This window comes from Micrasema longulum, unplaced genomic scaffold, assembly GCF_059751315.1.
Source record: "Micrasema longulum isolate JH-2025_06_02 unplaced genomic scaffold, ASM5975131v1 h1tg000162l, whole genome shotgun sequence".
NCBI lineage: Eukaryota > Metazoa > Arthropoda > Insecta > Trichoptera > Brachycentridae > Micrasema > Micrasema longulum.
The window spans coordinates 85,315-111,023 of record NW_028277367.1 but is presented as its reverse complement, the minus strand read 5'-3'; the positions used below and the strand labels follow the sequence as shown (position 1 = coordinate 111,023).

The 25,709-nt window shown below is 34.0% G+C and overlaps 1 protein-coding gene across 2 annotated transcripts in view; it reads right to left on the bottom strand.

Moving 5' to 3' along the window:
• LOC148284063 (ankyrin repeat and BTB/POZ domain-containing protein 2) overlaps positions 1–25,709 on the bottom strand; it is a 90,274-nt gene that overhangs the window by 26,696 nt on the left and 37,869 nt on the right. For both annotated transcript variants that reach the window (XM_088242727.1, XM_088242728.1), the window contains exons 3-4: positions 9,906–10,521; positions 1,109–1,327 (exon numbers count right to left, since the gene is read on the bottom strand). In XM_088242727.1, the coding sequence (XP_088098853.1) occupies positions 1,109–1,327; positions 9,906–10,521 (835 nt within the window). The remainder of the gene's footprint in view (positions 1–1,108; positions 1,328–9,905; positions 10,522–25,709) is intronic.

The following is a 25,709-nucleotide window of genomic DNA, read 5'->3' as shown; positions in this document are numbered from 1 at the left end:
CTTTTCCCATTGAGTAATGGTATTGATTTAAGACAATTTATACACAAATACATTAATTTCTATTTTTATATATCTTTAGCTCATTTATTTTTATTTTCTATTGAATATGCGTTGTAATTTGAATTATAAAAATAAAACTTTTATTTTACTGGTTGGTTGGAAGAAATTGCCATTTCGCAATAAGCCCGCCTATTTACAAATTACTTATTACAAATTACAAATTACAAATTACTTAATTATGTGTATTTGACCACACATTTTTATCGATTGTTGCGCGGTATGATCGATAATTCTGAAATTATGATGAGCATTGGTTTGTATGTTCCTGATAATTACCTAAGACAGCGTCAGCATAGATTGTTTCATATTCCGATATTCAGGACCAACCTGCCTATGGTTATGCCTGTTGGAAGAGCTACCGCTATGTTGAACAACATCGCTCTGGATATTGATCTGTTCCATGTATCCGAAGGGGTTTTCCGGAGCAGGATTCTTCGACTCCTTTGACATGAGTCTCTTTCGTGTATTTTTTTTCCTTTTTTATAATATGTACGTATTGAATATATTTTTGTAATGTATATGTTATATTTAAAATAAATAAATTGAATTGAATTGAAAAATTGAATTGAATTGAAATTGAATTGAATTGAATTGAATTGAAAAAAATTGAATTGAATTACACTATGTACAAAAAGTTTAATAAATAAAAATAAAATAAACATATTATAATTTACTTTAGTAAATAATATTGGGAGTTCCCTTAACACTTTTACTGGTGATCTTTTCTGGGCAATATATCATTAGCCCACAGCTCTTTTCAGAATTTTTTATCGAGATTTTTAGCGTTTTTATTCGATTGTTTGTATTTTTACGCCTTTATTTTTCCAATACACACAGAAGCCATATTAATGACCCATACAGAAGGATACATTTTTGTCAAACGGACAAGTACAAAAAAAGTTAGATAAAGTGACACGTCTTGCTCATTTTGATATAAACGTCACATTTATTTATTGAACTTTGACTAATTTTTTTCGGTTTCCAATTGTGTGTGCGATGATAAAATACTTTAATTTTTGAAAACTTTCCAAAAGATTTTGAATGTTACCTTGGCGGGCGTGGCGCGGTGCCTGTTGCGGGAGTGGTGCGAGCTGGCGCGGGATCGCGTGGAGCGCTGCGTCACCCCCGCCGCCAGTCGGTCCCCCTCGGGGCCCGCGCCCCCCACGCCGCCGCCCCCGCCTGCGCCCCCGCCCCCACTGTCCGACATGGAAGCGTGCCCCGACGAGCGGTTCTCGTCCGAAGAGCTGGTGCATTCTCTCGCTGAGCGCTGGAAACAAGTAAGAGATTTTTATTAGATTTTTCATTTCACAAAAATAATTATTTCAACTTAGGGCTAGTCAGAACGGGTTTGGTAGGACCCTCTCTCCGACCAACTGGTGAAAGCACTCCCTCCACATACTCGAATACTGTTTTGAATACCGAGGGTCTTCCTATCGGTTTCGATCGTAATAAAAATACACATTTTTGTCAAAAATCTGGAAGAAAAGAATTTTCAATTTCATAAACCGTGATTTAAATTTAATTTAGTTTTACTGCTTTCATCGTGAGTTTGGCAAATTATAAGGTGGGCTCAATCGGATATTGTCTTTTTTCTTTATGACAAACAAACACAAACTATCACGCCGTTTCCACGTAGGGGTATGCAGAAAGAATAGAATGCCATTTCGCTACGTCGCTTCCTCTACATTTACACATATTCTCATGGACGCACGACGTTCATTCCTACTAAACATATCCATCTTCAATTATTACGTAATGTCTTTCTTGGTCTTCCTCATTTTCTGCTATATTAACATGCATCGTAAATCTTTTAGCCGTTCTTTCGCTGTCCGTCCGCTCTACATGTCTAAACCAACGCAGTAGGTACTCCATTCTTGATTTTTTGAACCCAATTTATGTTTTTATGCTTACAGGGCGCGCATATTAAAAAACAAATCAAATTTCGTATCTTTTTCTCCGCAGTCTCGATTCTGAGGATTGGTTTGCAGCAAAGTCCCGCATCTCGTCCTCCACTGCGCTCTATTCTCTGCAGCCCTCTTCAGCTCAACATATGTATGAGGCGCAGTTCAAGTTCTCACACACTTGTTCTGAATATTCTCGTCGGGGCGCCCTCTGTGATTTGTCCCCCCAGTAATTCCCTCTATTATGTCAGGTAAGAGACCCTCATGGCGCATAATGTGGCTGATCCATCGGGCTTGCCTCTCTGAGGTGGTTTTGATTAGGTGCCTCCCTTATTCGATTATACTGAGAGCCTCGTCATTAGTGTTAGTGATGTGATCTCTCCGTAAAATTCCTAATATTCTTTAGTAGCGCCACATCTCAAAGGCCTCTTATCTTTTTTTATCAATGTAATTTAAATGATACGTTTTTTTTTATGCAAGAAAATCCGTGGGTGTTTTATTTTTGTGTTTGCTACAATAGAAAAATCAAAAGATACCCAACTCAGAAAACATTTTTTTTGTAAATTTAAAAAAAGTTTTTTTTTTTAAATTAATTTATGAGGTATTTTAAAGCCTTTTAGAAAGACTTTACAAAAATACAAATTAAAATAAAATATTATACAGGGTGTTTTTTAAACCCTGTCACATCCTAAACTACGATGATTAGTATGGGCAAGAAGACATATTAGCATATTGAAAAAAATGTTTAGAAAAAAGAAATTTTTTAAAAATAAAATATTTAAAAAAACAAATGGTTGTTTACTTCTGTAAGGGAGAAGTGAGGGGAGCGCGGCCACGTGCTTATCGTCCTATCAGACTCCCCTCTCCCCGCTCCCTACCCCCCTTGTTATTCCCCTGCAGAGGTAAGCAACCATTTTTTTTTTTTTATATTTTATTTTTTCAATTTTTTCAATCAAATTTCACATTAGTGAATGCGAGTGAGTTGTTAAAATATTGAATAAAACTAAATATATTTTTTACGCTAGAAGATAATTTAAATACCGAAAAGGATACAAACCCTTTTTTAAGTAGATCTTTTGTCGTATTGTAATAATTTCAATAATAGAGTTGTCAATATCTTACTGTACACCTACCGATATACCTACGTGGGTACATATCCGTATTTTAACTTATTATTTTATCTTTTAGTTTTTCTTGTGTTATTCTTACTTTTAACTTCATTTATATACCTACTTATATTACACTTCTGCACTTAAATGTATTACTAATAAATGTATAAGCCCATAGGGCGTATAAATAAATTATAGTTTCAATAATAATGCGTCTAATCTCAAATTGTATCATCAAAGTTTACTTTGTATTCAATTTTGAAAACTATTAAAAACCGCTGATCTAATTACTACCAAATAATCTAGTTTAAGGTACAAGGCGGTAGTATATCTTAATAAAAAGCGTGTTGTGGCAGTCATTTCACTTAACACACGCGCTATAACGATTAACAAGCAAGATAACATCCGCGTTACCTCTACTCTATAATTTCCCTTTTTCTGCCTATCTATTGTTTGGATAAATACATTATATCTACTCAACTTTTTAGCGCTAACATGTTATTTTAAAACAGGAAATGCGTTTTTTCTTCCTTTCCGTTAATGGATGCTAGAGACTTAAATAATAATTTCATTTTGCGTAATACGTTCGAGAAAACAGTTAACGGATGCCGGAAAGGCGTTTCGGTCGTATTTTCAACATTCACCAGAGCCGTTATTTTCCCTATCAATAAATACTTTGCAACTCGTTACTTGAAATTTTACAGCCTTCATTACTGTACGATTTGTTTTCAGGTGATTACCACAGGGGAGCTGAGGGTGATGCCGTACACCTAACTTTGAACGTCGTTTTCTTGGAATTTATTCTGTACATGGCTAACTTTTATCTACAAATTTACCCTTAATTTATTTAAGTTTTATATGACCAACGCTTCTTTGTATGCGACTTCCATGGAACCCTAAAAAATAAAAAGTGGGAATTGCGAAATTACCCGACACTTGCATGTAATCCGTACATCGTTCTTCGAATGTCGTAAATTATTTCAAGGTTCAACAATGCACGATTGAAAATAATTTTACAAATGACAAAATGACTTTTTCAATCAAATCTTCATTGTAGATTTTAAACAGGTTCCGCAAAATTCACATTAATAATTATCCGCAGAAGTGTCAACACTGCATAAAGTCTGTGCACATTTTCCACATGACACATCTGTGCCATAACTTTCCGTCCTTACCAAATTTTTCGCATATTACTGACATTTTCGTATCTTAACATTATGTTCTTTCTCAGCATTTTACAATTCTGAGGAAAACTTTAACAAAAAGAGTAATGCGGGCAAGTAGGTTAGCTTATTGTAATACAAACAGTTTTGATAGCTATATCGTATAGTATACGAAATCAACCAAAACGCATTTTGACCTTCAATGTCATGTAGTTACAAAAGTATATGCAATTAAGTGTTACATCGTCGATAACACTATGCTAAATATACTTACAAAATGAAATTCAATACCGTCACTACGTAATTTCGTAAAGATTTATACTTACGGCTTATCTTCTGAGCTTAAAATGTTGTAACAGCGAGTGTAAAATCATATCACATCTGATGGCACTGACTGATGTAATACGCTGCGAGGTGCGAGATTACACTAAACAAATGAGTATGACAGATACAAACTTATGTACCTTGCTTTCTTCCAACTTAAAACTGTTGTACGGAATTAGCCGCTGTACGGTATTACCCTCCGCTCTCCTATACACATTAAATAGTTAAGTAAATGGTCAAAACTACTGTAGATAGTCACAAATTATTCAAAATATTTTACTTGTAAGCGGTGCGAAAATTCACCCTGGGAAACCGAAAGTTTACATTGCTAATTATATTTATTTTAATAACGTTAATTTGCATATATTTCAAATTTTCATAATTCTTTGCCATCCTCGATTTTTAATTATAAAAACACAAAAACATTCCGAAATTCCAGATTTCTCCGCGGCGCAAGTATTGCATTTGCATCGGTGCATTATTTCAATTTATAAATTAATTAATGAAATATATGTTTGCCTTCTACTGCAGAGCTACCTTCTTTATTTTCATTTATTGTGTAAACATGTTCCTATTGTCGACGTACCTTAGAAAACATTAATTTAAATTAACTAAAAACATGACGTGCGTCGGAGACGATACACTAAAGATCGTGAATTACTAGATCTCGATATTCATAATCTAGCCGGAAGGAAAAACTTTACTTTGTATGAAATATCTGTAGAAAGTGATTAATATAACAATTATATAAGCAAAAAACTAGTCGGGTAGAACAAATGAAGTGAGTTCAAGAATAATAATAATTTATTGTCTATGAGTGCAATTTTCCAAACACACTTTATCCACAATGAGACATTAGCATATTTTTTATATGGCAATAAGCGTTACAGCCTTTACCCACAGTACACGGGCGTCAGGTGCACAGTGCACATACATTTCCTGAGAAAGTACTTCTCACGGAATGTGAAAGTTTAATTTAATTTTATTAACATTTTCGCGAAACGTTTAATTCTATTATTCACTTTGATGTATGTTCCTATTATTTATGACCTTGATCTGACGAAAATTGAAATAGTTGAATTTATACATACCCATGAGAATTAATGAAATATAAATATAATGGCCATCCCTTAAATTCTCCTCTTTTTATTTCTATTCATCTTTACTTATTTATTTTTTCTTGCCTTTTTTATTATTAACATATTAGTGAAATAATTGTGATTATATTTTGTGTCAATTACTATCATACTGTATGTACTTCTTAACCAAATAGCGGAAAAGCGTTCTGGGCGTTTATAAATAAATAAATTAATTAATCTACATATATTACATTCTATGCATTGAGATATAATATATTATATAGAGTTAACACTCCACACAAATCCAAGCTAAAAAGTCATCCCCGAAGGAATGGAATGACCAGCGGAGGGAGCAAATATCATCACGTCATATCACGTCGACTTTGACAAGCAAAACAAGTAGTACAGTAAAAAACACGGACTGTTTGCATCGGTCTACTGTAAGTTCTATTCAGTATGTCTCACTCCTTTCCGCATATGCGTCATTTTTGTTTATTGTTTCACTATACGCCCGACTAACTAAGCAGTACAGAGACAGGACTATGTATTGATTAAGATAAAAACATTACTTACCGGTGAAAGGTTATCCCATCGCTTTTCCGGATCGATTTGAGCAGTATCTTAGCGTACAATAGGTATTTTAGTAATTGCGAGGGGAAAAGTAGCCGGTGAACGTTCGCAACAGACTAAAGTCAGTTCTATCAAACATATGCCAATTGGTCGCAGGTTGAGGGAACATACATATTTCGAACGCTCTAGTTTACTCTAATTATATACTTCAATGATTCTATATCACCTAATTTGCCATTCTGCGCTTTATGGTGCATCTACTCACCTCTCACTTAAAACTTTTTGATTGAAGGGCAGCGGAATTGTTGTTCACAACGGGGGGTGATTTCGGGTTCCGGGTGGCCAAAACACGTGTGTGTGCCTCGGATAACCGAACTAGCTTTTCCTAGTAATATAATGTCTCGTATCGTATTCAGAAGTTAGCGAAAGGGCCTAACAGCCAGCATTCGTACTTCACCGAGTAGGTACTCGGGATCAATTACTATGATCCGGATTAATCAAATTATATGTCTGACCAAAGAACCGGAGGTGCCAAATAAGGCAAGCAACTAGGTTAGCAAGGGTTGACAGTATAATATGACTGTACGGGATGAGAGCCCTGAGTGGGTGTCCTAACCAAAAAGTACCAAGAGATAGGTAAGCAAAAAGGTAAGAGGACGACCCGGAATACTCTGACTTCTGGAGCTAGAAATCCGCTTAATAAAGGCCAAAATCGAGGGGGGATGATACATTTAGGGGTCTCGCGGGGCATGAGGTAAGCGCAGGTGGCTGGAGAGCATCGCATTGGAATGCGGTAGAATATGCAAACCTTTACCATATGTTGGAGGAGTTGTTAATACGTAACTATCTCGTAAGAAAAGGATAACAATATGCGAAATAAAATGTGTAGGGAAAAAGCGCGTGCTATAACTTGAAATATTCAGTATGATATTAAAATATGAAATAATAGTCATTATCAACGCCGCAAGTATCTGCCTACAGCGCCAACGCAGACGACTAAGAATGCGTAACGATACAAAGCAACTGAAAGGAAAATCACAAACAAAACTTCTAATTAAACCGAATTATATTTCATGTAGTTAACTCGCTATCTGACTTCAATCAGATATAAACATATGAATAAAAATATTTTCGTTTAGAAATTGCGTCGAACGTCCGAGTAGGTAATTTCAGTTTCCAAATAACACGTTTTAACTCAGCAAAAAACATACACGCGACACGACACACGACAACATTTGGAACTACAAAGCAGCCAATTGAATTTCGAAGTGTCGTTATAAGATACGTGATCAGGTATTAATTTTAACAATCATGAGATTTTAAAGATCATAATTTTGACAATTGATTTTACGTGCCATACGTTAGTAATTATGATTTTTCAATTGCAAATTCGTTTTAAAAATAAAAACATAAATCAACATGACATATCTTTTATTGAAATCCATTTAGTTCTTCAGTTGTTGTATTGTACATTTATAACCTACAGTCGGGGTCTACGTTCAAGGCGCACGGAATGAATGCGGCAGTGTGTTGTGACGCTGTACGGTTGAGTTTAGATACAAATTAGCTAGTCAACAAAAAAGATACATCCTCCGTTTATCGAATGGGGATAGGGCATTGCTGTACGGGGACCCACCCTGCGAGAATTGGTGTCTTTGACTCCCCCATTTGCGATTGTCGTTTTGAAGAAGAAGATCTCAACCACTTATTCTTTGTTTGCCCAATGAATGACCAAATGCCAACCTTTTTCATGACTTTGGCCCCACTAATTTCTCTGCCTACAAATATCCAACTCATCTTAGCGAGCAGGAATCCATCTATATACAACATTTTACATGATTTTTTAAAAAAATAACGCAATAGATTTGAACGTAGTTCATCCATAGAAAAGTGAAACTGAGATAATAGCACTTTTGTGAAAAGGGTGAATAATCGAATCTATACAACAGATGGCATATTTTTTACTTTCACTAATGATAAATAATACATGCATTCGTTTTTTTTATGATATTGCGTTTTTTATGATACTGATATTACAAAAAAGAATTTAATTATGAATATAACAAAGATTTAATGATTTTTTAAGGCTGGCTGACCATTCAACCTAAGGTGTGCATACTGAATACTGCCAGCTGTAGTAAAACTCTCATATGTTTTATGTCATTATGACTGATTATATTATTTTACGTTTATATTAAAATTGTAAACAATTCACAATTTTTAAAGATATTTTTTTAACGAAATTTTGGTGATTTTTTAAGTCTGTCGGCTTACTGCAAAACTAACAATTTTCATTTTGCAAAAAACGATCAGATTTAATATGAAATGAAACCTCATACAAACTCAGAATGTATGAGGTGACATTCATTTTCATGACATATTGACTTCATGGAATTTTCAGAAGGTGATTATCACAGTTTTTTTTTGTATGAAAGCGGCCTGGCTGTTTGAGGCAGAGCATAGAATTGACCTTCCTTAACTCGATAACATCAAAATCTAAGTTTTTCAAAATTGTGGACTGGCCGCTTTTTGCATAACTACGTTCATTTGTAGTGCACGACTAGGGCCTGTTGTTGGATAAGTGACAGCAGTGTGATAATGGGTGGAGGGTTGGTCGTTTTGTTGAGGGATTCTCCATTTTAGTTTCTAAACGAGAAAAGAGAGAACTTTCTCGGAACTGATGGACTTACGTATGTTTATGTTGCAGACCCCACGGTTGGGCCTGACTGCTGGTTGTGTACTGCGAACCAGTTTGAATATAGACATTGGCAAAAACATCAAATTTAATATGCAACACCATTTTATTTATAAAAAAAAACTTGTGGTGTATGAAGTTATGGAAAAAGGTGAAAGTAATTTCTTTATTGATGTCGATGAAGGAATTAAAATTCAATAACTCATGTGATAGCATAACATCATGACGTCTAAGATAACACATATTGGTCGATATAGATATCGTATTGTTAACAGTTCAGTAAATTGAAAACTTTATACAACACTTTTGGACGCAGTAACTTGGAATTTGCATCCGTTGTGTGGAGCCCACAATACATAACAAACATAGAAAGGATTGAAAATGTTCAACGAAAATTTTTTAAATACCTAGATTATAAAAACAATAATACGCTTTGCACTTACAGCCAATCTGTTAAACAAAATGGATATTTTACCCCTGAAAATAGACGCACCATATCTGAATTACGCTATTTATATAAATTATTAAATAATAAAGTAGACTCTTATGTCCTCTTTCGCGTGACAAGAAATAAGTATTTATTCCATCTGCCAGTCTGCAGCACTAACTACGCACAACACTCTTTTCTCTATTGTTCTTGCTCTAACTATAATGCTTTTTTTTAAAAATTCTTTGGTATATTTAACACGCCCCTTAATTTATTTTTAAATAAATTAAGACTGATTCTTTCTGGCTGCGATACGATCTCACTTGCTATTTAATGATGCTCACACTTACACACACCTGAACACTTACTCCCACATACATACAAACACACCTATACATTTACTCTCATACAAATACACATAAACACACCTTTTGTTGTACCACAATTTAATATGTATGATTTTTATTTAGAAACTTCGCTGGTCTGTCCCTGAACCGTATTTTTTTTATGTTATTATATCATTGTCGACTGTTTGTTTCTGTGAAATAAATAAATTGCTTTATAATAAATGAGGTACCTGAAGTCCGCTCCTGACGTCCTGCGCGATGTTTAGATGGTGGTGAGGAGGTTCCTCCCTCGCCTGCACCCCCCTCCACTCCTTGGCCGTTTCCTTCCTGACCACGGCCCTCTCCAGCCCATAGCTGATCATGGGGTTCTGACTCTTCACTGGAGTACTCTGTACGGTCAGCTTCGAAGGACTTGTCACGCTCGTCTGACTGCTCTTCATGGGAGACGTTATTCTAGATGGCCCCGTGTCTCGCTCTGGGATCATGTTTTGCTGGTTACTATGATGGCTCTTGGTCATAATGTTAACACAACTGCTGGATACATTACTTGTTATCATAGAACTCTGATTAAGGCCTAAGTAGCTCGGGTCTTCCGTCAATATCTTGGCTCCGTGCGTGTGGGTGAGCGTGCTTCCGGGACTCGCGGGGTCTATGGAGATCGCCTGGGCCACAAGACACAAGTCTTTGGACAGCCGGTGCTGGGTGACGTTGGCCGGGGTGTGCACGCGGGCCAAAGGCGCGGGTTGGGGGGCCTTGTGGGAGCCCGAGGCCCCCTTGAGCCCGGAGCCCGGGGGAGACTCGGGGCTGGCGCTGAAGGAAACGTCTCCGCGAGATCCATTAGGGGGTCTGAAAACAACAAAACATCTTTTTAATACACTCTTAAATATTGTTTTAAACATATTTTGATATGGTCGCGTATAAATTCAAAGAATTGTGATTTTTTTGAAACGTGATTATATCCCTGTACAATGTTTTTATGTGTATGATTTTATAAAAAGATTTCTTCGCTAGGTGGTTTTTGAAAAACACAAACATAAATAAACCAAAAACCTGCACGTAATTACAATTTGACCGCACCAAACATCGATTTCACAACTGCTCTCTTTTTTTTATAATACATAGTAAAAAATATTTCATCGTCATTTTCCCCTTTGGACTTAATGGTACATTCGCATATAAATGTCAGCGTATTTCGATCGTTTTTTGTAACATAAAGGTAAGATGATCAATCTTACGCTTTAGGTACTAGTCCAGGGACTATAAAATATTACAGTGTATAAACATTTTTTTAAAATGAATATTTCGTGTTAACCATGTCGGAAATCAAACTCGAGACCTCTCGAATGCATGGCGCTGACCGTTCGACCACGAGGTGGAAAAAATATTTATTGCCAGCGAAACTTTTCTAACATATCATATTAAACATAGCATTATGTTCACCTTGTGAAAAATATTCATTTTAATAAAACCTACATAGTCAACAGAACTTAACGAAACATTACAAAAAAGCGTAAAACGCTACAATGTAAACGCAATAAGAAATGAAAAATTAGTTTTGAAATCATACAAAATTATTACCGAATGAAAAATAAAATTGACGATACAAAAGTCTTGTTATTTTCGATCGACTGATTCGCTGATAAACTTGAGATAATAAACTATTGTAAAAAATAGACCCAGAATCAGTTTGATAAAAACGGGTTGTTTAATAACCGGTCCGTAGTATTTTTTTCATCATATTGTATTATGAATAGGTTGGTTTTAGATCTTTGGGTAGACAACAAAAACTACATTCCTTTGTAAGTTATTGGACAAATTAATATGATGGACAAATTAATAATGTTAATAGTCTTCCTGGATACTTTTATGGTCAGGTGTTATTATTACATTACGCTAGAGCACCCATTATATGTAATTATTGTCAGAACACGTGTAGTTTACGAATTCATTACATGCTGTATTGTTTCCTTGGCTTGATTATGCAAAAAATTAAAACAACGCGTTCAGTCGTGACTATTTTGCATAAACAGTATAGATACTTTCAGTTTCTTACTTTATATAACACGTTTAAATAATCTCTTTTGGATGATCTTTATAATTATTATCGACACTCAATTAGCCCGTAAGTATTTTGCAGGTGCACTCGCATATATTTCTATTCATTTGTACTGGCAGTAAAATATTTAAAAAATATATTCCTATTTTTGCCTGTAGTTTGGTTAAACACAAAGTAAGGGAATTTCTCAAAGAAAGGGATTTCGCCATTTAAATACGCCGTTTTTCAAATTCGCGCCATTAAAAATGACGTAAACGAACAAAGTTACAATATTTTTTTAAGGTATTTCTGACCAAAAATATACTTTCAACTTTTAAATAGCGGGTTGTGGTCCCGTGGTAGTATTGTGGATTCACGGGCCAAAGGTCCTAGGTTCGAATCCCACTCGATATCCATTTTTCCATCACAAGTTATTTACGACTTTTAGGAAATGGTCTGAAAATTTCAATATTTTAGTAAATAGTAAGAACTCAAGTATTTCTCTTTATATAAAAAAAAAAATTGTGAGAATTTTTTTTTCGACTGGCAGATTACTTAAATTAAATTTTAAAATAAACTTGGGCACATTAGTACCTACTCATATAAAAATGAAGTATTTTTTTGTAGGTTTTTTAATTAATAAATTTCATAAAAGGTACATATTTTTTTGAAAATTCTATACAGATCTACTTTTATACATCTAGTAAATATTATCACTTATTATTTATATATTTATTTTATAAATTTATTACATAAATAAGTATACATATTGAATACCAGGGAATCTATATATAACTACTAATTTAGAAAATGAATACGGAGCGTCCTCTGGTTAGGATAGCCTCCATCTAACATAGCTCAGCCTGTTTTAAGGAGTAAAGAAAGCATTAGAGTAGAGTTTTTTTCTTGTGATTTGAAGATAGTAGATTTAACAATAAAGTTATCAGAGATTCAAAGCTTTGTTTTTGAAAAGGAACACAAGCATTTTAATTTACACAAATTTTGTCCTGTTTTTCCTAAAATTCTAGGTAAAATTATACCTTCAGATACAAATTGTTTATAAATTACACATGGTTAAAACATTTTCATGACTTACAACTTTTTGAATAGTATTTTATGTATGAATTTTAGATAATAATATTCGGACTTTGCTGGCATTCCCTATTGTATTATGATCGATATCAACTAGTTATACCAAATACGTCGATTTATTAGATCCAAGTATATTTGCGTAAAAATCTTAATTCTTAATTAATATTTGATTTTTAAGTGCGTCATAGTACATTTTAGGAAAATAAATAAACGGATTGCAGTTAATCTACTTTTTTATTAGCTGCATAAGTAGACATCCCGAGAGCTAATAAAGTTTTAAAAAACCACGTACCTAATTTGACGAGAGCTTAAAGTATAACCCAACACCGATTGTGAAAGGTGGAAAGATGTTTGGTATAATATTATTTTTCATTTATTTATTCATATATATGTACATTACAAAATAAAATATCTTAATTTATACATATAGAAATAATTAGGTAAAATTAGGTATATATAAAAAAAACACATTAGTATACATAATATCCAAAGAATAATATGTTAAAAAAAGTAAGAGAATCTTGTAACGAAAAACTCCCTCAGAGACGTGAAAAATGTCAATGTCCAAAGTGATATTGTTCAATATAGAGATAGCCCTTCCAACAGGCATAGCCATTGGCAGGTTAGTCCTGTATATTGGAATGTGAAACAGTCTATGTTGACGCTGTCTAAGGTAATTATCAGGAACATAAAAGCTAATGCTCCGCATAATTTATTAATATGGCAGATTATATAGCAGAGAACGGTATATTATATGGCAGAGAACGGTATAAAATCGTGTGGCTAAAGCTAGGGTTTCCTAGGACAGCGGTGCCCGTATTTTAACGGCCGTAGTGAACGATGATGCAGTGGACAGCCGTTGTAGAGGTGACTAGAGTGTGGTTTTCTAGGAAAACGGTGTTATCAACACCATTTAACACCGTTTTCCTAGGAAACCACTCTCTAATCACTTTTACGATGGCTGTCCACTGCATCACCGTTCACTACGGCCGTTAAAATACGGGCACCGCTGTCCTAGGAAACCCTAGCTTAAGGTTTACCATCATCATCTTTCTCTTTCCGAACCTAATGGTGCATAGGGCACTGCGTTGCTACATCAATCGCAGCGTATCTTGATATGTTTTGTTACATGAAGCTAAGATGATCAGTCTTACGTTTGAGGTACCAGTCCAGGGACTATGAAATATTCTAGTGTGAAAACACTCTTTTAAACAAATATTTCATATCAACCATATCGGGTAACGAGCCCGAGACCTCTTGCATGGTAAACAAACGCGCTGATTATTACACCGCGAGGTCGACGTAGCTAAGGTCAGGGATCTGTAATTTAAGTATTAAAAATAAAAAGGTACTTTATATGAATGACTATTATTGAAGACTTTATTGATGAACATAATTCGATGGGATAGGATAGCGCAGTCAAAATGTAACAAATACAGAGCCTCTTATTTTTACGATTTTGCTCCGTGGGGTGTACAAATATACACTATACGGTATTGCCCTAGAAAAAAACTAGCAATGGTCACATTCAAACTCTTTTAGCTTGTACAGCCTTCATGAGCTCATTCTTTACATTAAGTGCATTGCATGCAGCCTTCATTGAGATGGCTTGTACCATATTGTTCAAGACAATTTGTATTAATTTGCATTCATTTCAAATTACAATTGTTTACAAATTTACTAACTTATAATGGCCTTTTAGGCTGTGCCCGTGTTAAGTCATAATAATCAACAAGAAAAAATATGTTTAGTAACTAAAAGTAAAATAATAATTACTTACATCTGATGTTTTATTTTTTAAATTATATACGCAAAGATTTTGCTAAAGGAATTCTTTTTCGTTAAAAAAAATTTGAACGTTTTTTTTATGTATCCTTTGTATATGTATATGAAGGTTATTTTTTCTTGTTTTTCGAAAGGTTAAATAAATCATTTTCATATGAATATGATGTAATTATTGTAAGGTTAAGATAAGCACTATCAACAAAATTAAAAAAGGAATTCTGCATTGGTTTGGACGTGTAGAACGAATGAACAGCGAAAGAACGGCTACGATGCGAATGTTGTTGGATGCAGAAATTAAGGAAGATTAAAAAAGACATGAGAAGACCAAATACTTGACCAAATAACGAATACTTGATATGGAGATGTCAAAAGTCAGAACAATCTGCGCACGTATATGACAAGATGTATGAATGTAGAGGATGCGAGGTCGGTATGCAAAGGCATAGTGATGTGGTTAAACGGTGTGATGATTTATTGTTGTTTATTTATTTATGTATTTATTTATTTATTATAAACGAGTATACGACCTAAGCTAATTACAACACTTACAAGAAGAAACATGTATACAAAAAGAACATATAACTATGTAGCAAAGACAAACAAGGGAAATAAAATAATGGGATATAATATATTCATAAACACGATAAACATACAAGACTTCGAGATAAACTATGCCAATCCATCTTCATTCCACACTGTTTTAGTGGCGAAGAGATCTACGAAAAGCCGGAAAAGCTATCCCAAAGAATTCCAAGTTATGTGACGAATTGACTAATCTACACATGTATCGACTAATCTACACATGTGTTTTTATTAATTAATTAATTGTTATATATTATTAATTATTGGTGTTTTAACTCTACGGTAGTTTGTTTGGATCCCTATTAACTTTGGGGATCAGCATAATATCAGCTGCAGACCCCAGAAGAGTTCTAGTATCTGGTTATTTTGTAGCGCGACGAAGATTGATGGCATCTGATCAATTATTTATTTATAGCACAATGGAGGTTATTGTCATCTAAACAATTTGTGGTGCACTGAAGGTTGTTGGCATTTGTGCACTGGTTGCTGATATATCCGTTGTTTCTGCTCCAACAAAATCAGATGCATCTCATCCGTCTGGATGCGTCCAGACGGATTAAGAATCCAGTTATCTGTATGATTTAGAACCAGAACCTTAGACGAGTGTTTTTGACTCGATATCTAATCTCAAAAATCGAGGAGAGTCCACATCTTAGCGTAGTGGTTTGGGGCGTTAGCCAATCATGCTTGAGGTGCTAGGCGCGGTTCCTGGCAGGGCGGATAAGAAATAATGATTTCAAAGGTAGCTGTACACTGTACATACAGGATCGAACCCCTTGAATTGATTTTTACTTTCAATCACAGTTACTTACAGCTTTGAGAAAATGGCCTTTGAAATACGAGCTTCTGCGTAAATAAAAGAACACAAGTATTTATTATTATTTAATAATAATGCAAGCATGATTATTATTAGTTTTTTGTAAAAATAAAATTCACAGGAGCAGTACGAAAGGCCTCGAAAATTAACATTAATATAAACCTGTGGTATCGTTGAATTTGCGTTTATAACTAAAAATCCTAATTAAAACCTCAAGATTTTTCCGCATTAAAAACATATTTTGAAATTTTTGTAAAGGGGTAAAACTTAGAAAAGAAATAATAAGAATTACATGTAGACAAACAACTATTTAAGAGCAAGGCAACGCAGACCATTTAAACGTAGTTATGCAGAAAGCAGCCAGCCACAGAAAAGTGAAATTGAGATAATAGCACCTTTGTGAAAAAGAGTGAATAATCAAATCACCAAAACAGTTGGAATGTTTTTGACTTTGACAAATGATAAACAATGAATACATTCGTTTTTTTTAGTATTTTAAACAATAATCTAATTACTCATTTGACCAGTTTTATTGATTTTTTAAGTATCATAAGATTTTTCTAGTCCTGTGGGTGTTTTCTGCAAATAGAGATATGCTGTTTTTGTGATCGACACTATTCGTATTTTCAGAAGCTGGTTATGACAGTTTTTTTGTATAAAAGCGGTCAGGCTGTTTTTAGCAGAACATAGAATTGACCATACTGCCGACACTGCCGTCATAAGAAAGAAGGACGCATCTAACATTTTTTTCGAAAATGAGTTAAATGCATATTCGGAATCAGGAAAAAAATACGCATCTACTAAAAATACATATATCTTCCTAAAAACCACAACCCTATTATTTTCACTAATAAATGAGACTGAAATGTGAAAAGTCTTGAAGATTACTAAATACAAAAGGCTGTTCTGATTTATATAATTATTAAAGACTGATTAAAATACTTATTTTTTCTTCTATTCCGTTTCAAAAAACATCTGAAATGAATGTACCTACTCGTTTTCAATTAAATTTAAGATCTGCAGTTAATTGATTATTAGGTCGGCGTTACTAGTTTGAAAAACAGTAAATGGCCGGTAACGTCTATTTTTTTTAGTTGAGTAGAATCAATTGGCAAATTAACACTAAAAAAGAAAGACGTTTACTTTATTACTAAATAAAAAAGGCGTTTCTAGCTAAAGACGTCTTTTCATTGAAGAACAACCTATTTTCTTGTATTTTTTTTACTAAAAGATGATGAAAATGTTAATTTTTAAATATATGTAAAACGTAAAATTTATTGAAATTAATATTTATATTCCGTTAGGGCAAACCATAAAACATACTGTCGCATAATAATATACTTAATTTTTATAGTGTTTTTCACACGGCAAATTTTTCAATCTCCGAGTTACAAAATATTTAAAATCTCCGTTTTTTGTGTTATGTAGAAACGTCCTTCTTTCTTATGACGGCAGCATACTGCACCCGATAACACCAATATCTCTTTTTTTTAATTGTGGACTGGCTGTTTTCTGCATCACTACGTTAATTTGTCTTTCCTGAATGCAGGACAAATTTGGAGTGGAATGATTGGTCTGTTAAACAGCCTACCAGAGAGGTGGATCTTTTCCATGCTGGGATTACCAGTTTTAGACTATTCCTCTGTAACTATGTAGCATAATGTTTATGAGTGACTTATTTGTCTTTGTTTACTATTATTTTTGGATGGACATATAAAAAAATAAATTAGTTATTATATTTTTTCCAACTGTTTTAATATTTTTTTTGTGAACGTAACGAGGCGTTAAAGGAGCCGACTTTGTAATCAATCGGCAGATAAATACAGACGATCATTAAGCGTGCCGTCTTGGTAAAAGTGTAAAGTCGTATAAAAATCATACTTTTTATAGCAGAAGCCTATTTAAAATATAAATGAGGACTATTTTAAATTTTAATGAAGTAAGGAACGCGGAAATTTTTGACGTCATTTATTGGTTGGATTCGATCATATGATGTCAAGATGACAAGTAGGCAGTAACATACCGAGGTAGATACAGGTAGTTAAAAGATCATTATACCGTCTCGATATGTACAGATGAAGATAACGTTCATAATCGAGACCCTGGTTGCGATAGTTAATAAGTAATTAATCATTACACAATGTAAAGAAACTACTTAAATAAACTAAAGAAAGAAAAAAACTTATTTCTCTTTTATTTTTTGTCTTTAAAATTATTCAAGTATTTTTATAAAGATAATGAAAGGTCTTTGTTTATTCATTATGTATAAAGTTTTTTACAATTTTAAAATGTCAAATGAGGCTGAAGGCTATTAGATTTTATTGAATTCTTGAAAAAATGATTTTGGTCAGTGGGCTTCGTTCTAAATAATAATGTTAACATATTACAACAGAGATGAAGAACATTTTAGAGAAGATAATATAGAAGTCTGGGCATCTACAGGGCTTATGACCTGTCATAGGCTGGTTTATGTGGTCACTTTACAAACTTTAACATTCACCATTCCGCCCATATTTGAACATCTAAATTCCTCCTATTCTTTCATCTGTTGATGTTTGTGAAGTTAAAGAGCTGAAACCTTTATATATGCGAGTGAGATTCATCTAATTGAATTATTTCACCTACATACTAGGCAACGCCTGAAAATCTTATTTTTTCAATTTCTATACTTCTTCATGGACCAAGTGAATTTATCAAGAATATTTTGAGTTTGTTCAAATTTTTGTAGACAAGGACTGGATTCAACTCCCCGAGGAGCTGTTTATATTAACATATTACAACAGAGATGAAGAAATTTTAGAGAAGACACTTCACAAACATAACAGATGAAAGAATTGAAGGAATATAAATATGAACAGAATGATGAATGTTACACAGTGTGTAAAATGGTCACTTAAACCATCCAATGAAAGGTCATAAGCCCTGTTGATGCCCAGACTTCCATATCACTTCTAAAATGTTCCTCATCTCTGCTGTAATAGGTTAATATAAACAGCTTTTCAGGGAGTTAAATCCAGTCCTTGTCTACAAAAATATGGACAAACTCAAAATATTGGTAGATAATAATGTATTTAAGAAATTATTAAATGATTTAAAATTACAATCATGTTTATTTTATTAGAATTATTACAAAAATACTATAAGATAAGATATTTTTGTTTGAAAAATAAATTAAATATACGAGTATTAATATTTTTTTATATTTAAATAAGTATGTCTTTAAAATTATACAAATATCTTTATTTGGTTGTAATATATTTACAATTTTGTCTCGTCTTTTTCACCTTATCTCTTTTTGGGTGGCTAGATTTTTAGAAATAACTAAAAAGGTGTTTATTAACGACACCGGTTCTATGAGAAGATTCCGCTTACTCGTATTACCAATTTTCCCGCATCATGACACGCTGCATTATTTTTTTAGTGCTCCGTGTAAAGATTAGCTCCGGCGTTGTTTACGAATACTTTTGTGAGTTTAACCCATGAAATCTCTTTTCGGAAAATCGCCTAAGCTCATTGCAATTCTTAACGACTGTAATTAATTTAATACAAGAATATTTTGTTCCCATAAAAAACAAATAAATTAAGTCATTAAAATTTTGATTGTGTGCAATCTCTATGTCCGGGCGGATTGAGAATATAGTTCTGTGTGTGAAATAGAACCAGAACCTCGGACGAATGTTTTCGACTCGATGGCTACTTTCAGATAAAAATCCTGAATAAGGTAAGCAAGTTGAGATAAGCCCGCCTCGTGGTGTAGTGGAGGTCCCGGTTTCGATGCCTGGGAAGGTCGACATGAAATATTGATTAGAAGGGTGGTTCTGCACTGCAATATCTGGTGTTCCTGGCCTGGCACCTGAAGCGTAAGGTTGATCACCTTATCGTTATGTAAAGTATGATTTATATACCCTGATTTTAATGAACCAAAGCAATGCCTTGTGCACCTTAGGGTTTGTGCACAGGTATGACCATGAAATTAATATGGAGTAGGTATTTCTACAGTTTATTGCAGTACAACTATTAGCATAATAAATGTTTTTTTATCAATGAATACAATCTTTGAACGAAATTAATCAAATATGCACTTAATTCTTTCAAAGTTTTATGTTTTCGTGATCTTAAATTGACCTACACTAATTTAAATTCCTAAAGAAAGCTGAAAAAAACTTTTTTTTCATGTTAAAAGATGTTCAGTTTCATATTGCTTCGTAATTTTTTTAAATTTTTTATTTTATTTTATTTATAAAATAAAACAACAGCCAATGTACAAAAAAAAATAATATTTACAAATAAATCAAAAATTAATGGCCGATTATAGTTTTCTATATTAGGTATACGAGTAAGTGAAATACAATGCAAAGAAAAATAAGAGAAAAAGCGTACCCGTGAAAAGACACTCCGTGTAAATAATTTAAATCTGTATTTTGATTGCTCAGAAATTATACTATGAACTAGTGGAACCGACAGACGTTGTCCTGTCCGAACGTTGGCAAAAGACTTTTCATTGATAACTAGGTACCTAGATACTTGTTTGTGATTAAATTCCAAAACTAAAAAAAAATATATTCAAATAAAGCATTCAAGTAGGTACCTTGGTACTTGTTTATGGTTAAATTCCAAAACATAAAATAAATATTTTTTACAAATATGGTATTCTTTTTGCAAACGTCAAACTCCAGTCGTCTCACCAACAAAAGGGCGAACTTATGTAGGAATACGATTTTTTTAAATGTATTGAATTTAATATTATTTTAGTGTTACCAAAAATTCAATAAAAAGAAATAAATGGGTACAAATTATAAGGAATTTAAGGAAAGAATCTGATTGAGATCCACAAAAAACAAATGCTGTTTGTAAACATTCAAAAACAAACTTTTTTGTACACAAAAAAACAACATGTTTCCATTTTTTAGTAAATGCATTCTCCTCGAATGCAACCCTGGTAGATCGATTAATAAAACATTTATGCTCCTAACTTCTTTTTTACATATTCGATTGAAGATTTTAATATCCACGAACACGCACAGCGCAAAGATCTTTATTTCTCTGAAAATCGCACGTAAATCGGTTTAGCCGTTTAGGAGGAGTACGGTGACATCACACGTACAGAGGAATTATATATATAAAGATAAGGATTCATACATCGCAAAAATGTATGAGGCAACAAGTATTATTTCAGAAGAGAAACAGCCGAATCAACGTCAATTAATATTACTTTATAAATAGATTGGCGATTATTGTTGGTAATGAATTTAAGAATATAGTTAACACTTTTGACACAAATGATTCACAAATCGAGCGATGTCTCGCGACTGTTTTTCCCTCATATATGTATATTATCGTTATTTTAGAGAACTTAAAAAGTTTTTTCATGAAAATACAAGCCACGAATTGTAAAAATATTTTTTTTTTAATATTCAAGAATGGAGGACGTTAGCTGTAAATGAATTAAATGCTATAGGGAAAAATGGCCGTAAGTATTACCGTTTTCTCCACCCCTGGACAAAGCTCCAATCTAAGGTCTCTGCCGCTGCTTCAGGAGTTCCATCATCATGGTGTCCAGTTCCGTTGATAATGTCCACCCACCTACGCGCGCACTCGAAATTATCTCGAAACTCTACATTAATTACACCACCTTCCAAATGCGTAGCGACCACATTGTTACCCTGATCATCCTGAAAACATTTATTGTCAACCACATCGTCACCGATTATTACACTTTCTTCGTTGTTTGTGAGGGTTTTGTCATTGTAAGTTATTTCGGAGTAAATTGGTTCATTTTCGATGGATATTTGATTAACGAGTTCCGCTGTGGAATTTGTTTTGGAAATTTTAGAAATCCCGAGATTTCCAGTCTCTTCTAAAAGTTTTTTGGCGTAAATATCTTCCTTGTTTGATTGGATTACTCTCGAATACTTCGGAGGTTCGGAAGGTATTTGGTTCCGTAACATGGAATCTCCGAAGTAAATGACAACTTTGTGATTTTGGTTCGTAGTCTCAACTTGATTTTGATTTGAAAGGCACTTACTGGGACTTGATATTCTGTCACGTTTTTCGGAAGGGGTTGGCGTGTCCTGTTTCTTTAATTCGCTTCCTCCCTTCTTACTTAGTTCTTGAAAGCACGCTGCCAAATCAGTGGTCTGTTTTTTGGATTGGGAAGCTCTAACCGAAGCGGGCTTTCCGTTCTTATTCTTATCTACCTTCTTTTTAACGTCTTGGTAAATCGGCGAAAGTTTGCAACGGCCTTCGTTATCGATAAATTTCGGTTTCATTTCTGTGTAAGTGTTACCGTTATATTTGCATTCGTATGCCGGAAGAGGAATGTACTTTTCATGAGTATTTTTAGAGTAAGTTGCGTCGTCTCTCCTCTTTTTTACTTTGGCTTGTTCTTTGCCGGTGTACATATCGCTGTTTTGCGTTTTCCCCACAAATTTGGATTCGGATATTATTCTAAAAAGGGGTTTGCAGTCATTGTCCCGGGACTTCAATATCTGTTCGCAACTAGGTGCTTTGAACATTTTCGTAGAAGCGCTTTCGGGGTTGACTTTGATGGGAAAAATTTGTTCGCAGCTCGCAGCCCGGGAGACCCTCGGGGGCTGGGTACCGTGGGACGGGAGGGGGCGCTCCTTGTTCTGCCAGTGGCGGACGGACATCCGCGCCGCCCCGCGGATGAAGCCCAGAGCCCCCGAGGGCTTGAAGGCCTCCGCCTTCCTCAGAATAAAGTTGTCGCTCACCTTTCCTTCGGACTTCTTCATGTCCGCTTTTCTCTTCTCGGGTTCGCAGCTCTGTAGCTCGCGGCACAGTAAACACGAACAGTTTTTGGAACAGATCATGGTCCTGCAGACCGTCACATGATAGCTCTCGATCGATCGGCAGACCGTCACTTGTTCGGGGTAATGTCGCGACGCGTCCGGAGTACTGCGAGCTGCTGCAGGTCAGGGAAGACTGAAACACCCAGCAGAGTGACGCGGGCGGCGGCGGCGGAGAGTCCAGCGAGGGGAGGGAGCCCCACTCTCGCCGCCGGCGCTGGTCCATTTCCCAGCATTGTCTACCCGTGTTTACTATTCCTTTCCATACGTTCGTGTAGAAACGTTCGACTGCGGCTTCATTTGGAGATTAGCGATCCGCCTTCGGGCCCTCTGGCAGATGATACCACATTATGAGACGCCTCGCACGCTAACGTCCGGTAATAGTAATTATGGTCGGTAAAGAGATCAGAATCGTAAAATTAAATTAATCCAGAACTTTCAACTTCATGTGTAGATCAACTATTTAAATATTCAAAAAAGAAAAAGTAAAATATGCCACAAATATAAGCATGATTTGTTATAATGTGCATATGCGGACACGAACGAATATGTAAGTATGTGTATTAATTACATCATATAGCGATTATTTTTTGTGGTTTATCTGATACAATTTATTCAATTAGGAATTATTTAGAATATAAGATATTTCTTTTTTAAATTTGTTTATTCAGCAAAACAACAGCAATACAAAAAATATACACAACATTATAAAAAAAAAACATAAAATAAAGCCAAATCAGTTTTCCACATAAATACAATTATAAAAATCCAGTTCAGTTAGATATAATTCCTAGAAGTGCATGTGTGCGAGTTTTTTTTGTGTGAGGATGCGTGTGGATAAAAGTGGAGTGTGGTTTTGGTAGGTATGTAAACATGTGTGTGATTATATATGGGTGTGAGGGTAGGTTTATGGACAGCCTTTACCAAAAAATGTCTCCATCTCTATTGAAATATCTATAAATCAAAATACTTTAAAGCGGTAGACAAAAACAATGTTCTCGACATTTTTTACGTGATTTATTTAACCTATGTATATTTCTATTATAATCAAGAGATATAAGTTGACGTATTTCATGTTTTAGTGAAAATTTCGAATTACCCAATTACTTCGTTTAATTTAGTACTTACCACAAAAACAAAAATAACAATGACCATGAAAATACCTTTATTACTTTCATCCCACGATAAACAAGTACATGAAACAGAAACTAATTCTTTTGTAATTGCGATATTCAACAAGTTGTCGGATCTACGCTTCATTACGGTGTCACATTGTTGAAATTACGGGACAGGGTTGACTGATATTAAATACCGGTGCGGTGGACACATAAACTACCTTGGCAAACTATTCTTATTATTTATAAAATAACAACTTGGAAAAAAATGCGTTTTAAAGTAAAATATATAAAGTATTGAATAATAGGTATAGGCATTAAGTATGTCTAATGGATTTGAAAACCTAAGATTTATTGATAAGTGTAATGTTTATAAAACAAATATTCTTATCCAAATAATTCATTGTTTGAAAGCGTATTATTATGAACATGTTTTTTACACTGGTTAGCATATTTATAATAGTGTTCTCTCTATCAACGTATTATTCACGAATGCGGTTCTATAATGTTATAATAAACCATTGAAATATTTCTAAGACCTAATTTACTAAAACATCCATAGATTTGACTTATGTATAATAGGTATATAAAAATTAATATAATTGAAATTGATTAGAGCACTTTACTAAGTAACGAAAATTTGTGTTAAGCATCTTTGTCAATAATGTTTCTTAACTCTGTGATGTCACACTAGTTGACATAGGATACAAAACTTGATATATCTCTCTTATTTTTTTAAATGATGAACTCGTATTTTGTAAAATTTGTAAAAATATTTATCCTTGCTACGCGAAGAATGAATGTCCGCTAATTCAGCCACATATCTGTATAAGAGAAGGCACGAATATAGAACTCATATCAAAGGAAGACAGAGACGTTGTTCTGTGGCGGGTGTTCTGTAAAACAGATTCAATCTTCAGTCGGTTGATGTCAGTGATGGTGGACGCACGCGCGTAATATGAGCGGCGTATTTATGATTTTTAATTTATTTCAAAATAGGGCTAAATCATATGTTTATTTGCATAAATTATGGAAAATTAGTTTTTTAATATATTTTTTCATTTGTTTATATACATATATTATTTACATGTTATAGCCTAATTTTAAAAATACATCTTAAAATTAGGCTATAACATGAATTTTAAAAAATGCCCACAAAAACCACAGCGTTTGAGCGTGGGCCATTCTTTTTTTAATTATTAAAAAGTTTACAGCACATATATATATATATATTAAACAGTATGTCTCCATGTTTTTTTTTCAAATGTCTGAACTTTCGAATATTCCGTCTTTTACTAGTGGTAACACGATGTTACATCACCGCGCGCAAAGGGATTATTTACCACATTCTTTTGAGAGTCAATAATGTAATATTGTTTCTACCTTAATAAATTATCAAATATTGTCTAGTTTAATAAATATAGTAGGTACAAACATAAATATGAATGCATGGTCAAACGGCGTACATATGACCAGTGGCATTTTTTCAGTCGATTGTAGATAATACACTTTGTAATTAAACTCGCATATTAAAATGTGTGGATAAATTAATTTCAAAAGAAAAACTCAAAACATTGAATTTTCTTTTTTGTTTCTACAGTTATGTAAAAACAAACCATTACTTATTTACTAAATGTTATTAAATATTTGTACCGCCGGTTTCGAGACATACCCGTCTCTTTGTCTGGACGCCAATCAAACCAACACGCAAAACCATAGTTGTTGCACAAAAATATAAAACCAACACGACACGCATATTTATTTATTTAAACGCCTTTAAGGCTTTTACATGTTTTTACATA